The 15,988-nt window shown below is 39.7% G+C and overlaps 1 protein-coding gene across 1 annotated transcript in view; it reads right to left on the reverse strand.

Annotated features, from left to right (window-relative positions):
* LOC113452438 (proline-rich protein 12-like) overlaps positions 1–15,988 on the reverse strand; it is a 190,440-nt gene that overhangs the window by 54,046 nt on the left and 120,406 nt on the right. Inside the window, exons 7-12 of the mRNA XM_087918903.1 lie at positions 6,444–6,763; positions 5,508–5,624; positions 4,947–5,080; positions 3,577–4,004; positions 2,485–2,610; positions 1,304–1,401 (exon numbers count right to left, since the gene is read on the reverse strand). Of these exons, the coding sequence (XP_087775029.1) occupies positions 1,304–1,401; positions 2,485–2,610; positions 3,577–4,004; positions 4,947–5,080; positions 5,508–5,624; positions 6,444–6,763 (1,223 nt within the window). The remainder of the gene's footprint in view (positions 1–1,303; positions 1,402–2,484; positions 2,611–3,576; positions 4,005–4,946; positions 5,081–5,507; positions 5,625–6,443; positions 6,764–15,988) is intronic.

The raw sequence follows: 15,988 nt of genomic DNA on the forward strand, positions 1-15,988 counted from the left end.
GAGTCTCATTGATTAGAAAAACTGAGCTACATGCTATTCAAGCAGACACCAATATTACAAAGTCCTGAAAATCAGGTGATCCTAAAGAACCAGTTTCATACCCTTAGTCCAACATGTACTGCATGTCTAGAGCCTGGGCAATGTGACACCAAAGAAACCTCAGTGTTTCCCCCGTATTTGAAGATTTTATTTTTTCTTATTTCACAAACTGTTTTTAAGCAGAATGGGGAGGAAATTGCTTTTCTTAGCTGGGAGCAGGGTGCCTCATTTTAAAAGATAGAAAAACAGCCTTTTCGTTTGACTTGTCTGATCATTCCAACAAGGCATCCAGGTAGCCCTTGTTTAGCTACCACAGTTGGGTCTGGCAACTTGGCCATTAAGCAGAACAGTTACTAAGTGAAACCTTGACTGTGATTATATTATTTCAGTTTTCCTTTGCTTTACAGACTTGCAAAGGTCACAAATGCAATGGTTGGTTGTAAAGTTACTTTTTCATAACTGTTGTAACTGTGAATGGTCACTAAATGAGCCATTTGCTAAACAAGGACTAACTGTATAAATCCTCTTCCCAGTACAATGCATGCAAAGTTAAAGCTGACTTTCACAGTATATTGCTAAAACAGGGGAAAGAAAGGAACAACCAAGTTTTCCTGTTTATGGTGAAAAATTTGCAAATATCTCTAAGGTTAAAAGTATACTATAAGTAGAAAATGTTAAACAAGTGGCCAGCAAAGTAGCACTTGAGATACTTCTAAATACCACCCATAGATCTTCAAAAATACCACCACCCCCTAAGAAAAGAAGACATGGCTAAAACTCATGAGATACATTTCAGCATTTTGACTTAGATTTTGTGAGGCCTTAGGAATAGGGTCACTGAAACCTTGTGCAATGTGGTGATCAAGCGAAATTTCACTCTCATTTCTTTTAAAATGCCAATTTAAATTTCTGGCATTCCTGCCACCATATATGATTAATACCAACCCCATATGAAAAAGCTGCTGACTCATGAATTGAAGGGTGACAGTGCAGAGCCATTTACAAGCAAGATACATGGCTAGAGGAACTGAAACATCCAAGGCAACATGCTTGGATTCTTAGCCTATGTAAACTATGATTGTGTTACAAACCTTTTGGTCTTCAGGGCCTCTCCTTGCTTCCCAACTGTTGTTGTGAAGGTGAATGAGAAGAAAACACTTGAGCTAAATCTTGGCAACAAAGTAAAGTCTATACTTAGAATAAATACCCTCTTCCAAAATCAGTCTGTGGGGGAATAACATATTCTACTCGCCCTCTTCTGTACCTGTAGCGATGGATTCAGTGACACTCTCTTCAGCACCTTTTTCTTATGATCGTTCAAAATCCCATCAATTTTCCTCATGGGTGGGAGATACAGTTCATCTGGGATAGGATTGTCAAAACATATGGCAAAGGTCACAAAAAACCCCCATCCAGGATGGGCAGGGACAGGAAACTTGCAATGCAGGACATGGGCAGCCAGCATCCTGCACTAAGGAAAGCTGGCTGCAGTGGACTGAATTTTAGACAAGAAAGTGAAAGGAGCATAACAAGGTTTCAAAGGTCACATTTCTTTTTTGAAGAGGCTGGATTTTTTTAGGCAAGACCAGATTTCTCAAAATACTACGGTATGTGTTACAAATAAGCGCTTAAGGACCACTCTACTCCAGGTGTTCTCAAATGGTGGGTCTCCTAAAAAAACTATTTAGAGGGGGCACACTTTTTTTGGGGGGGCAGGGGGGAGTTCATTGGGCTTAGGCAAGCAAAACTGAAGCACTGTTAAAGCTCACTCCTGCTTTGCCGGGAGAAGCTTACAGCAAGTTTACATATGCAAAGCAACAAACAAAATCCAGAGAGCACTATGAACAATGGTTAAACCCATGGGTCTTGACATTTGTCAAAATATCTGCCAATAACAATTAGTTTTATTTATTATTTAGTTTTTATTTACTTTTATGCAGAATTTCACTGATAATTTTAAAGGGCTGTGGGATTGCAAAGTTTGAGAACCTCTCTTCCAACCACCCCTTCATATCTTTGTCTAATACAAATGACTGCTACAAAGGAGTACACTGAAACATTCAGTGGTGTTCTCTTGTCACGAGAGATCAAAGTTGAGGGATTTAGAGTGCATTTTGCAACATCAGGCATCTTAGGAAGAATGTGGAGATGTCTATACTTTTTAAATAGAATATTTATAGTTCTTACTATGGCAACATAGAACAAGAATGTATATATTCAGTCTGTTCTGGCCCAAGGAATTTCCTAAGCAAATATAGCTAGGGAACAAAAAGCTTTTGTATCTCCAGAAGGCCAACCACAATACAGCAAATATGAGTGACCACAGCGAAGCAGAAAGTAAACAGGAGGGCTACATGGTTCCCGAAGGCCCATGGACACAAAAGCCAGTGGCTTTTCAAACTGGCCTATGAGCCCATCTAAGCACCTCTACACAAGAATACGCACCATTTGTATCCTCAAGAGCTTGGATCATGTCTGGATCAAGGGCAGTGCTGACCAGCATTTCCACGTAACTGCGGTACATCTCCTTCATGGCTCGTGTATTGAGAATGCGACCTGTGGGCAAATGTTCTGAATGGGAAATGGAACATTATTTTATTATGACAGCTATAGCCCTGTTTTTCAAAATGTTCAATACAGGTTAACAAACAAGTGCAAAACACAGTAAGTTTATGGCAGTGTTTCTCAATTTTGACAACTTTAATAAGTGTGGACTTCAGCTTCCAGAATTCCACAGCTAGTATGCTGGCTGGAGAATTCTGGGAGTGGAAGGTTGCATATCTTAAAGTTTTCAAGGTTGAGAAATGCTGATTATACATACAGTACAACCAAATAGAGAGAGAAAGACCAGTCTTGCTCTCTCCTTGACTCATCTGGAGTTTCTTCTCATCTTACACTTTAAAAGCACCCCCTTGTAGACAGGACTTCTTATTTCTATTCCCTATTGTCAGCCTTCTATAATTTCTCTCAGTCTAGCTCTTATGGTTAATGATAAGAACCTTTCCTAAGGCTTTTCAGAGAACCAGTGGCATTTTAAAAATGGCTGGATCACAACTCCCAGGATTCTTTTCTCTTCTTGTGGGCTAGAACTGCTGGGATTTCTAATCCAGATCATGTGGAGAGCTCCAGATTCCCCACCTTTGTAAAATCACAATTTCTCCTTAATCTAGTTCACACATATGGCAGTAAGCCACAGTATGATCTGTTAAATAAACCCCAATGGCTAGGTTCATACAACACACCAAACTACCAACAAGCACATAACAGTGTAATACAGTGTTTCTCAACCTTGGCAACTTTAAGATATATTGACTTGAACTCCCAGAATTCCCCAGCCAGCCTACTGGAGTTGAAATCCACACAAAAGTTGCCAAGATTGAAAAACACTGGTATAATGTATGATGCCTTGCCTTTGGATCAAGTAGCTCTGCCACATTTCTTCCCTTCCCAAGACTACAGAGGTCCTTGGTATCCTTTTCAAACTGCCTGTTTCTGATGCCCATCACCTGGGTGGAATTTCTTTCCCCTTCTACTCACCCTCCTCACTCTGCTGGTCAGGGCTGGAATCTGAGTCTGAAGAAGATGCTGCTTCCTTGAGCCATTTTTTCCTCTTCTTGGGGGGTGGCTCAGCTTTCACTTTGGCTGGCTTTGGCTTGGGTTTAGAAGCTCCGCTGCCTGGGGCATCTTTTGTGAGCATGGTCACAGGAGTGTCTTCTTTTTCCACTCTGGGGGGCTTCTCTGCCTTAGCTAATTTCTCTGCCTTGTGGGGCTTTTCTGGCTTAGGTGCTTTCTCCACTTTGGGAAGATTCTCTGTTTTGTCCATTTTTTCAGCCTTGGGGAGCTTCTCAAACTTAATAGACTTTTCGGGTTTCTCAGCTCTCTCTGGGACTTCCAGCTTCTCTGTTTTTTCAACTTTGGGTGTCACTGGAACCTTAGGGGTAGAAGCCTTGGGCTGACTTTGTCTCCTATACCAGAAAAACAGAGCACTGAGAGCCAAAACCATGCGACTTGGACTGTGAAAGGGAGGAGCTGACTTGAGAGGTCAGTTTTACTGCAGCAGGAGAGCTTGAGTGCAAAGAAAGCCATAATGGAAAAATCAGTGAAATGGTGAGGCCCTGGGAATCCTTTTATCCCAACAGCCAGCAAGCACAACAGAAGTTCAGGCAGTCTACAATCTAATTTGTAGAAAGCTCTGGTGGCGCAGTATTGCAGACGAACTGCCCACAGCCTGGAGTTCAATCTTGATGGAGCTCAAGGTTAACTTAGCCTTCCATCCTTTCGAGGTCGGTAAAATGAGGACCCAGACTGTTGGGGGCAATATGCTGACATTGTAAACTGCCCAGAGAGTGCTGGGATGGCATTTAAGTCTAAGTGCCATCGCTATTGCTAATTCGCAGTTCAAGACGAATCAGAGGCAATGATGGGCAACCCAAGGTAAAGGATGCCCAGAAAAGCAAGAGCCAGTGAGGGAAGTAAAGGTACCCTTAATCTTAGAAGCTGCTCCACGATTAAGCAGAACAGAATAAAAGAGGCCGAGCTCTGCATCCCTTAAACTGGAAGAGTGAAAGGGCAGTGACAAGAGCCAATCACCCTCATGTGTGAGGGGATGTAACTAAGGATGAAAAAACAGAAGGCAAAGAGCAACCACTAAGGGGAGTTTTTAAAAAATGAGAAAAAGTTTCTTGTATGGAAGTCATCTAGACAATTCTAATTCAGCTTGATTGGAGGGATATGGAGATGAAAGAAATGCATGTATGTACTGTATGTATGTCCCAAGGCAACTCTGGAGAAAAGAACAATTTGAAAACAGCCACACTAGAATGAAATCTAGCAATTACCCAGAGGTATTACTGTTCCTCAGCTAGAACTGGACTCTCTTACATGTACCCACCTTCCTAATCCTTTACCTGACAGCTTGCAGAGGCCGGTGCCAAGGTTTCTTGGAACAGACATGGACACAATCTTTTTTGTTGATATTCTCCAAGAATTTAACATAGAGTTGTTGGTAACAGTTCTTGGCATCACCAAAATAGCCCAGATACTGAGGGGTGAAGCAGGAAAAGAAAGAATTGAACACAGAAAGAAAAGGGAGGGGGAGACCACCCCATTCATAACTTATCTTCTTCCAGAAATAATGAGGGAACAAATGGAACTGAAATTGCAATCCTTTGCCCAATACAATAATAGATCAAGCTAATTGTTCAATTGGACTATCCCAAATGCAAAAAAAAGGGGTGGGGTGCAGAGGTAATTTTTTATTAACAGGCTAACAAAAGAAAATAAGTATTTCTATACTTGGCTTGACCCTCTACCTTTATGGTAGAATCATACTGAAGGGGGGGTGGGAGCAAAAGGAGGAATAGGAACAGAGCTTAATACTTGAATATAATTTGCTTATTTTATATCTATCATGTTTCTGGCTTCACTGAAAGTATGACAGTATTTAAACAGATGGTGTTGATACTCACATTGCTGGTTGCACAGAACTGACGCTGCCCATCCTTGATTTCTGGTATAAACTTTTGAAGCAAAGCTTTCTGTACTCGCCAGATTGGAGGTGGTTCCCGCCCAGTCTGAAGTGCAAGCTAGAGAAGGGCAAAGGAATAGTTACAGTGGTGCCAAGCATTAGATAGCTAATAAGCTCAACTACTATCCTCTAACAAAGATTGTAGCAGAAGAGGATTGCATGAAATGACAACAAAGAGCTCCCAGATATGCTGCATTTCTCCCCAATTTGTCCTTCTGTATGAATCGATTAATGATAAGCTAACCTGATTCTTCATATGCCCATAAGTGTTCATAAAGATTTAATAGCTTGTCAACAATCACCTAATACAATTTTTAAAGAGAAGTAACATTCTGGGAAAATAAATGGACTCTATAGGTTGCTTATAAAACTAAACCAGTCATATGTAGGACTCACTGAACTTTGGTCACTATACTATGGTCATTTTTTAATCCTGATCTCAATGGGAACTAAGTGCAATTAAATTTAGTTTGGACTACAAAGCCTATCATTTATAACTACCCCATTTTAATTACATAATTTTCCCTCCGTCAAATATTTTCTGAAGTTTTCTTTACAGTTTAGAATGTCAAAGTTTAACTGTTGAGAAATTCTGAAATCAATTTTTGAGCTGCAACACTAAATATAGTTTTTGAGAACACTAAGAGTTTCTAGTTTGAAAAAAGCTCAGCTAGCATGCTTCAGGTATTCTGCATTACAGTTCCCACAATCTTTTGAACAGGCTGTAGCTAGCAACAGAGGAAGTTAAAAACATGCAGAGAGAAACAAGTCACCTATTTCTGCTCTTAGAGCATTTGAATAATACCTTTCAATTTTAATATTTAAAGTGTGTCTTTAATGTACACACCCATGTCAATGCTCAAGACTCATTACATACCTTGAGAGCCTGAACATCCTCAACATGTATGACAAACTCATCCCGCTCTCGGAAGATCCCCTCACCACTACTCTCCACCTCCTCTTCATCTGTCTCTCCACAAATGGCTGCAGTCTCCTGCTTTTTAGCAAGGCGAAGTGGCTGTGTGCCCTCAGTCTTTTCTGGTTCAGGAGATCCCTGTGGTGGTGGCTCTTCTAACACTGGGGGAAGCTCTTTGAGTGAGGGGACTGGGGAGATGGGTGGGGGAGGTTGATCTTGCTGGGCATCTGCCTCCACTGAAGAAGTGGAGCTAGGAGCCTTCACCACAATCGGTGGCACATCTGCAGGAGGAAAACATAGAAACAGGAGGGGTCATCCAATAAGGTAATTCATTCTTTGACTCTGGAACCCTTTTGGATTTAAGGATATATCCATTTGATAATTAATACACTGTGTTTACCAACACATACTGCAGAGGGTGACCATATGCTTACACTAGTATACCTTCAACCCTTCCTGCATTTAATGTGATTAATTTTTAGGTTGTTCAGTAATTTTAACTGTGCTGTCAGGTGCAATTAAATACAGGGGCTTCTCACATGTAACAGTTAAGCTAGGAATTCTCACCTAAGAAATCATAAACATAAACTACAATTTTAGTGTACTTGATTTATTTGTTCCAGTTCTGTTCCTTACTTTGAGCTAGTGGATAAATGAATTATATAGATACCAGTGTTATGTGATATGTACCTTGGATAAATAAGCCATAATTTAGAAACCAACTGCAAAGTCTACTGCAAATGAATCCCAGCTTGAGAGAAGGTTGATCTTCATGCAAATTAGTCTAGCTCCTATTTACTTGTTTGTGTAATAGCAATAGCACATAGACTTATATACCACTTTACAGTGCTTAACAGCCCTTTCTAAGCGGGTTTTTTAAAAAAACTTTTTTTATTTTATGCAAACAATCCATCTTCCATTTAAACAGTCTGTGGTCTGGGTACAAATACCTTGTGCAATAACAATTACAGTTAATACTCCATTCTTACTTTATACTACTATGCATAATATATCTATTATGACAATCCCCATCTTAGCATATTTAATTCTTATTCACATGCTTACTATTTTTTGCTAATCTTCTTTAATTTCTAATTTCCATATTTATTCTCCACCCATTGATAAAATAGTTCCCATATTGCAAGTGTTAGCCTGTTCATTTCTAAACATTCTAATATTTTCCTGATCACATTCTCATCTGTCGGAATCTTTTCACTTTTCCAATTTTGTGCAAATACAATTCTAGCTGCAGTTAATACATGAATAATTAAGTATGCCTTTTCTTTACTATAAGTTTCAGGTATAATCCCCAACAGAAATATTTCAGGTTTTAAATCAATGTGTTGCTGTATCATCTTTTCCAACCACATTTTTGTCCAATATCTTTTGGCTTCTACGCATGACCACCACATATGGTATTATGATCCAGGTGTCTGATGGCATTTCCAGCATTTAGCGGATTTATCTTTAAACATCCTTGCCAGTCTTGCTGGTGCAAAATGCCATCTATAAAACAATTTTCTTTGTATGCAGTTGACATTGTTAATTTATAGTTTCTCTCCCATAGTTTCTGCCATTTGTCTAATTCTATGGTATGACCATTTTTTGCCTATGCTATCATTGACTCCTTCACTTGTTCTTTCATTTTAATACCCAGTAAATAATTATACAATTTTTATCAGTTTTTCTTCTGTTCCTGTTAGTATTTTATCCAATTCTGTCAATTCTTTATAGAAACCATCCAGTTTAGCACCTTTTTCATATCTAGACTGTATTTGCACATTTGAATAGCAAACCATATCAATCCCTTGCTCATTTAATTCTTGTTTAGTTCTGAGCTCACCCTTTTCATTCAAAATGTCTTTGTATCTAACAATATTTCCCATATTTGAATGAGTAAATGCTTCCATTGTCGAAAGCCAAACTGGTATCTTCAATTGTTCTCTAATTTTCTCCCATATTAACACTGTGGCCTGGTAGTATAGTTCACAGTTAGGTAATCTAAACCCTCCTCTACTTCTTGTGACCTGTAACATTTTTAGGTTAATTCTTGCTTTTTTCCCTTGCCAAATGTATTTTAATATTATTTTATTAAGATCTTCAAAATATTTTTTCTCCAATTTTATCAAAATTGTTTAAAACAGGTGCAATAATCTCGGCAATATGTTAATTTTTATTCTTGCTATTCTCCCTATTAACGATAATTGCAAAAACTTCCATTTTACCAGATCAGTCTTAATTTGTTGTATCAATTTATAATAATTATCTTCCTTGATCATCACACATCTTGCTGTTAACTGACTCCCTAGATATTTAACTGTTAAGGTATTGAGATTTAAGAGCTGACCAGCTGCAGTAAGGCTGATGCAATGTAAGGCTGATGCAATGAAGATGAGTCAGCATTGGTATTGCCGGATTTAGACTAAGAAGGGGTCCACAGAAGTTTTACCACTTTAAGAGGTGTTTATATAAGGCAGCCATTAGAGGGCGTATTCTCTCTCCTTGTGTCCTGTCTCCATTGCAGAGTTTTCCTTAAAGAGTTAAGATTGATAGCTTGTCAGGTATTTGCCTACCATGTATATTTCTGTATATGTCTTGTATATAAACCACTGTTAAATAGTCAAAGCCTCTGTGTGCTGTGTTTTGCTCCTGGGCTGTCTCACAATAGCAGTCACGCTGCAAATGCTCTGACATTAACTTTCTTAGTGATCTGGATATCTAATCTCCTTGTTAACTCTTTTTTCTGCTTCTCTGTAACGTTTTTCACTAAAATCTTAGTTTTTTCTCTGTATATTTTTAATCCTTCCACTTTGCCATACTGTTCTATTTTTTTTATTAACTTAGGTCCTGTTTCTAATGGGTCTTCTAGGACAGTGGTCACCAATCGGTGGGCTGGGGACCACTGGTGGTCCATGAGAAAATTTTGGTGGTCCTCAGAAAAATGTCCCCCCCAAAGCACTCCCCCCAAAGCAATTAATCCAGGCTACACGGGAACACAAGGCTGTGCCACCCACATGGCCTGCCCACCCGCTGCCCCCCACCCTTCGGCCAAGCACAAACCTTACCTTGAGTAGAGCCACATGAGCTGGAACTGGAAGGTAAGACCAACGGCGGGGGAGGGAAATCTGCCCTGGGGTGGCTTGCTGACATTGGTGGGAAAGTCGGTCCCATATTCCAGAGCTGCAGTAGTCACAAGACTGTCCCTTTGGTCATCCCGGAGCAGCTCCTCCAGTCCATGGCAGGCCAGTGCACCTGGGTGGAGTAGCAGCTGCTCCAGGATGACCAAAGCGCCAGTCTTATGACTACTGCAGCTCTGGACTATGGGACCAACTTTCCCACCAACGTCAGCGAGCCACTGTCAGTCAAAATTCATATTAGTGGTCTGCGGGATTTAAAATTATTAGTTTGGTGGTCCCTGAGGTCCAAAAGGTTGGCGACCCCTGTTCTAGGATAAAAACTAAATCATCTGAAAATGCCTGTAGCTTATATATTATCCTGTTTTATTTCCATACCTTTTGTCTCCTTATCCTTCTCTAACATTGCTATTTAGTACTTCTAATGTCAATAGAAAAAGTAATGGCGACAAGGGGCATCGTTGTCTTGTTCCCTTCTTATTAACCTTTTCAGCCATATCCCCATTTACCATCACCTTTGCAGTTTGTTTAGAATATATTGCCTTGATCATCCTAATAAATCTCTCCCCAAAATTCATTTCCTTCAATTGTGCTAGCATAAATTACCAGTTCACATTGTCAAATGCCTTCTGTGCATCTAAGAAGATCAGCGCCATTTGCTTCTCTGAATGCGCCTCATAATATTCCAAAGTGTTCAAGATCATTCTCATACTGTCTTTTATTTGTCTCTTTGGTAAAAAGCCATTTTGGTCTGAGTGTATAAACTGATTTAAGAATCTCTTTAGTCTTTCTGCAATTATTGAAGCAAATATTTTATAGCCCGCCTTCAATAAAGATATCAGTCTATAATTTTTTATCCTTTGCAGGTCTGCATCTTCTTTTGGTATGAGAGTAATTTATGCCTCCATCCAGGAATTTGGTACTTTCGCCTCTATCAATAGTTCATTAAATACTTCAAACATTGGGATGCTTAAAGAGTCCTGTAGGGTTTTATATAGTTCTGCTGGTAGACCATCTGGACCTGGTGGTTTGCCATTCTTTTGTCTTTTAATTGCTTCTGTTAATTCCATCATTGTTATTCTTTCTTCTAATGTTGCTTTGTTTCTGGTACTACAGGCAGCTCTGCTTTTTCTAAGAATTGTTTTATTTTTTCTTCTGAAATTACCTCTTGATCTTATAGTTTTTCATAATAATTTTGGATTATTTTCTTTTTATCATCATTTTGATAATAAAGAGTCCCTTCATCATCTGTTAGTTGATGAATCAATTTCTTTTCTTTCTCCTTTTTCAATCTATATGCCAACCATCTTCCTGGCTTATTTGCATTTTCAAAAAAGTTTTGTCTAGATCTTTTAATTTTTTGTGCTAGCTCATCTTTATCTATTAAATTCAACTTATGTTTTTTTAAGTCCATTTGGTTTTTTATATTCTTTTTTTGTGGGTTTTTTGTAATTCCATCTCTAATCTTTTATATTCCTCTTTCAGTTTCTTTTGAGCTTGTATCTTCTTTTTATTTCTCTTTCCCACATATGTTATGGTTAGTCCTCTAATATATGCCTTCGCTGTATCCCATACATTTTGCAATGAAGTTTCTTCTTTTCTGTTCTCTTTAAAGAAAAAAAATCCAATTCTCTTTGAATGAATTGAGTAAATTCCTTTTCTTTCAATATTAATTCATTCATTGTTCATCTTAGCTTCTTTTTTTGTCCCCTCCATGTAACTTTTAACAGGTTGTGATCTGCCCAGGTACTTGTTTCAATGTTTATTTTTTGTATGTTAGATATTAACTCTGGTGATGTCCACATCATATCTATTCTAGACCAAGACATGTGTCTAATTGAATAAAATGTATATTGCTTTATCTCAGGATGAGTTCCTTTCCAAGCATCTTGAACACCTAATTCTTCCACCATTAAAAAAAAAAAACTTTTGGAAGTGTTTTCCTAGCTTTTTTATTCATCTTTCTAGTTTTATAATCAGTTCCACATCCACTATTGCACTGAAATCTCCTTGTATACATGCTGTATATTTTCATATTCCAATTCTATTATTTTCTGGTGAAGTTTATCATAAAAATCCTCTTGGTTGTTCTTTGGTGCATATATTGCCACTACAAGTATCTGTTTATAATTCATCATTATTTCCGCCATCAAAACCCTCCCTTCCTGGTCCATTTGTTTTGCTTCTATTGTCTCTTTAATATAAAGTGCTACTCCCCTGTTACTTTATTGTGGGAGGGAGGCATATAGTTTCCCAATTTTAGGATATTCCAATACTTTGCTTTGTTGTTTTTTAATGTGAACTTGTAATCAAATTTCATCCAATTTTAATTTTTCTAATTTCTTTTCTTTTATTTATTTTTATTTCCTTTTTATTGCTGAGTTCAGTCCATTTATATTAATTGACATTAACTTTATTTCCTCTTCCATGACTTTATTTATAAATAGGTTTTGCTGCTCTAGTCACTCTTATCTCTCTTGCTTCTTTTGCCTTTGCTCCTTCTCTTATTGCTATTTCCTCCCAAACTCTTACCTCTTCTCTTTGTTGCTTATCTCTCTCTCCTATGGATTCCTCTTGATGTCTATCCTCTCCTTCCTCTCTCATTCTCTCTTCCTCCTGTGATCTCAAATACTGGTCATAGAATTGCTCCACCTTTTCTACTGAATCTGGTCTGTGTCTTTGCTCCTGCCAGGTCACCAGTATACCCTCTGGTATCAGCCATCTGAAATTCACTCCTTTTTTGATTAAACACTTTTGTCAAAAACTGATATTCCTTCCTTAGGTCTCTAACTCTTCTCAGAATTTGTTTTAAGACGGTTATTTCTTTCCCTTTATATTTTAAGGAGTTATCTTTCGCTCTCTGCAAAATTTCTGTTTTTGTTGCTTTCTTGGTAAATCTCATATGGACCTCTCTGGGCAATCTGTTTCTTATCGCATATCTGGTGTGCACTCTAAATATTTCAACAATTTCAGCCAAAAATCTTTCTTTGGGCACCTCCAAAGTCCCCGCCAACATTTCTGCCATTATCTCAGCTAAGTTTTCTCCCTTTTCTTCTTCCATATTCTGAAATCTCACATAATAATCTGTTCGGTCTATTTCTAATGAAATTATTGTTCTTTCTTTATCTTGATCTGTCAATGTGAGTCTGTAATCAAGCTCTCACACTCTTTTTTTCTGTTAGAACAGCTTTCTCTTCTACTTTTTGTATATGTTCTTCATTTTTCACCATCTTTTGTTGAAAATTCTCTATTTTTTCTTCTACTTACTCTACCTTCTCTTATACTTTCCCTATTCTTTCCTTCAAATCCTCATGGAGAGCTTGTATCATGGTTTTTATTTCCGCTTGCATCAGATTGGCCTTTTCTTGCTGCAGCATAACATCCAGGGTCCTCTGCCTAGCGGGACTGGAAGTGGCAGACATTGATGCTGAAGATGGTGCAGATGTTATTTTCTTCATTTTGAAATATTTTAGTATTTGTAATCCACGAAAGAAAATATAGTTCATTTATAATCCACAGGAAGAATAAACATGTAAACTTGTAATCCAAACCCAAGCTTTTCTTTTCTTCAGGTTCTTCTAACCTTAATCCAATTTGTCAAAGAAAAAGGAATTTACCAAGTAGCAAATTATAATCCAAATTGGCCCACCAAGCCCAACAGTTCAACCAGCTATTATTGTATGTCCAAAAAGAGAGTTCACAGCGCAGACTAAAAAGCAGAAGCAAAAAGAAAAAGGAGAAAGTAATCCAAGAGAAAGGGAAATCTTTTGCTATTCAATTTCTAGTTGCCTTGTCCAGTTTATTTTCATTTAAGTTCCAACAGCTACACTATTTAAAGCAAAAAGTTTTCACTGTTCCACTCTCTATCTTAGTTCTTCAGTCAAAATAAACTTATCATTTCCTTCTCAGGCAGTCAAGGTCATGTATTTTCCCCTTTCTTCTATCTTCCAGTTTTCACTTTCGCCTGCAGGTTCTCTCTTTAGCTCTGCTTCTCTTTTCTCCTCCTTGTACTATTCCCAATGTAAGTTGTAAAACATGATATTTTAAAAAAAACAAAATAATATATCAGTTTTATATACTGTCCAATAGTTTTAACTCAAAAATATTATTTTTCAAAGTACCCAGTCTGGTTTTCTATGTATATACTCTTTCAGGAAGTCCATTTAATTAGTTCCCTCTTTCAAGTGGCTCTTAAGGCTTTCCTTGCCACTTTTCTTCCCGAGGTGGAATGGAGAGACAAACCAATTCCACCTCTACCTTTGGGTCTCACTTTCACCCCTCTGTTCCCCAGGGGTCTCTTTCTTCCAGTAAGATTAAAAGGTCAGTGTTGGAAATTTCTCACCCAGATTGATCACACTGTCATGCCCCTGGTGGAGATTGACTCAGAGAGAGGAGGAACAGCTGACAGGGAGTGGAAGTGTGGCACCGGAGATTGTGGAGGAGACTGGGGAAGGGCAGAGGACAGCTGAGCAGTCAGAGGAGGAGCCAGGCTCATCCTCTCTCCATCCTAGGGCACGCAGGGAGGAGAGGATAAAGGAGAGACGTGGTCTACTTGGAAGGAGAGGGCCTTGATCCTCTTCATGGGCTGCAGCTGTGACAACCGAATAAGAGGTCGGACATGCGTACGTGCGAATGCTGGAAACAAAGCGTGGAAATATCTCCAGTTGATGGTTCCTCTCTGAGTTTGGCATTCTTCCCATTGTGTGTTATCTGTGGATGTCCTCCAGCCCTATTCTTGCCTGGTTTGTGTTGCTTTTTTCCTTCTTCTTGTAACTGTTTGTGTGGGAGTTTTTTTGTCTTCCGTCAAGAATATTCGGAGCTTGGAAGCAAAGTGAAGGAATAAAATGGCCTTCACCTGTTTTCTGTGACTGTGATTGTTTTGTATCCCACCCTGGGTCATCACATTGTTTCCAGCCACCCCTTCAATTTGCTTCTGCTTTTCGTGGGGTGACCATGAATCAGCTCAGAGCAGACAACGGCCAGTTAAGCCAGCAAGTGGCTCTTGACTGCGCAGGTTGTGCAGATGCAAGCTGTCCAGCCACGCCGCAAATGCCCGGTAGTAGTGCAGGATAAATTTGATGGATCGCTGGACCACTTTCCAGCATTTTGGGGGCAGTGCCAGCTTTATATGAGCCTTTGGCCAGAGGACTTCCCCACTGACCCGGATAAGGTGGGGTTTTTGGTTAGTTTGTTGTCAGGCTCTGCAGCACATTGGGCAACTCCTCTGTTGACCCAGACCAACCAGGTGTTGGACAATTATGCCGAGTTTTGACGTCAGTTCCAGGCCATTTTTGAGGACCCTGTTCGGGCCCAGACAGCAAACAGACGTTTGAGACTAAAATGTCCCATTTTATTCTGTGTGCGGGTCTTCCTACAGCCAGGATAATGGCTCAGTTGTTTATCTCCCATGTATTCCAGTTGTATGGGTTACCGGACCAAATAGTATCAGATCGGGGGGTACAATTTAGGGCACACTTCTGGCAGACCCTACTCGCGGAACTGCGGGTTCAGGCGTGTATGTCGTCTGCCCATCACCCTGAAACTGGAGGGACAGAGAGAGTGAATGCTATTTTGGAGTAGTATCTCCGCTGTTTCAGCAACACTCAACAAGACAATTGGGCGGAGGTGCAGCTGGTGGCAGAATTTGCTTACAACAATGCTCAACATGCATCCACCCGTGTGTTCCCATTATTTGCCAACTACGGTTTTCATCCACAACTTTTTCCTTTGGCCCAGTCAGACTCCCCAGTTCCGGCACTGGATACGTTCTTGCAAGAGTTAAAAGCTGTGCACCACATGGACCGAGACCAACTGGAGAGAGACAAGGAGGATTACAAACACTTTGCAGACCGACTTTGTCGCAATGTTCCTCCTTTAGCAGTAGACGATCGGGTTTGGCTCTCTACCGGTACTTACTAATGATGCAGCCATCGAAAAAGCTCAATCACAGGGAGAGGGGAGGAGCTGGTGTCGAGACGGTACGGTTTGCAATGTAGCTCTAAGATTGCAGCCGATATCTTCGCCCCTGGCCGGTCCAAACGGACCTAAACCGTCCCGTAGGGGTGGTCATCGTGAAGGGTATACCCTGTGGATCACAGGGACACCACAAAGTCCCTGGTTGACCCAGGAGAAGTCCCTTTTGCCGGCGGCGGAGAGGCAGCCCCAAAGCTGCTGAAGTCGGGACAGCTCCGGAAAGGAAGAGGCTGAAAGAGAAAGTGTGTCGGCTGGGTGAGAAACTTTTTTTTTTATTAACATTTTGAGGCTTGAAAGGACACTTTGAGTATGAGAAGAAATCTGTGAGATTTTTGACAAAACTGAATAAGCGGCGTTTTTTAAAGGGAGACGTCAAAGCGAGGCTTGGCTATTTCTTTT

This window comes from Pseudonaja textilis, unplaced genomic scaffold (assembly GCF_049901715.1).
Source record: "Pseudonaja textilis isolate UNSWEBS1 unplaced genomic scaffold, rPseTex1.2 PTEXSCF20, whole genome shotgun sequence".
Taxonomy (NCBI): Eukaryota; Metazoa; Chordata; class Lepidosauria; order Squamata; family Elapidae; genus Pseudonaja; species Pseudonaja textilis.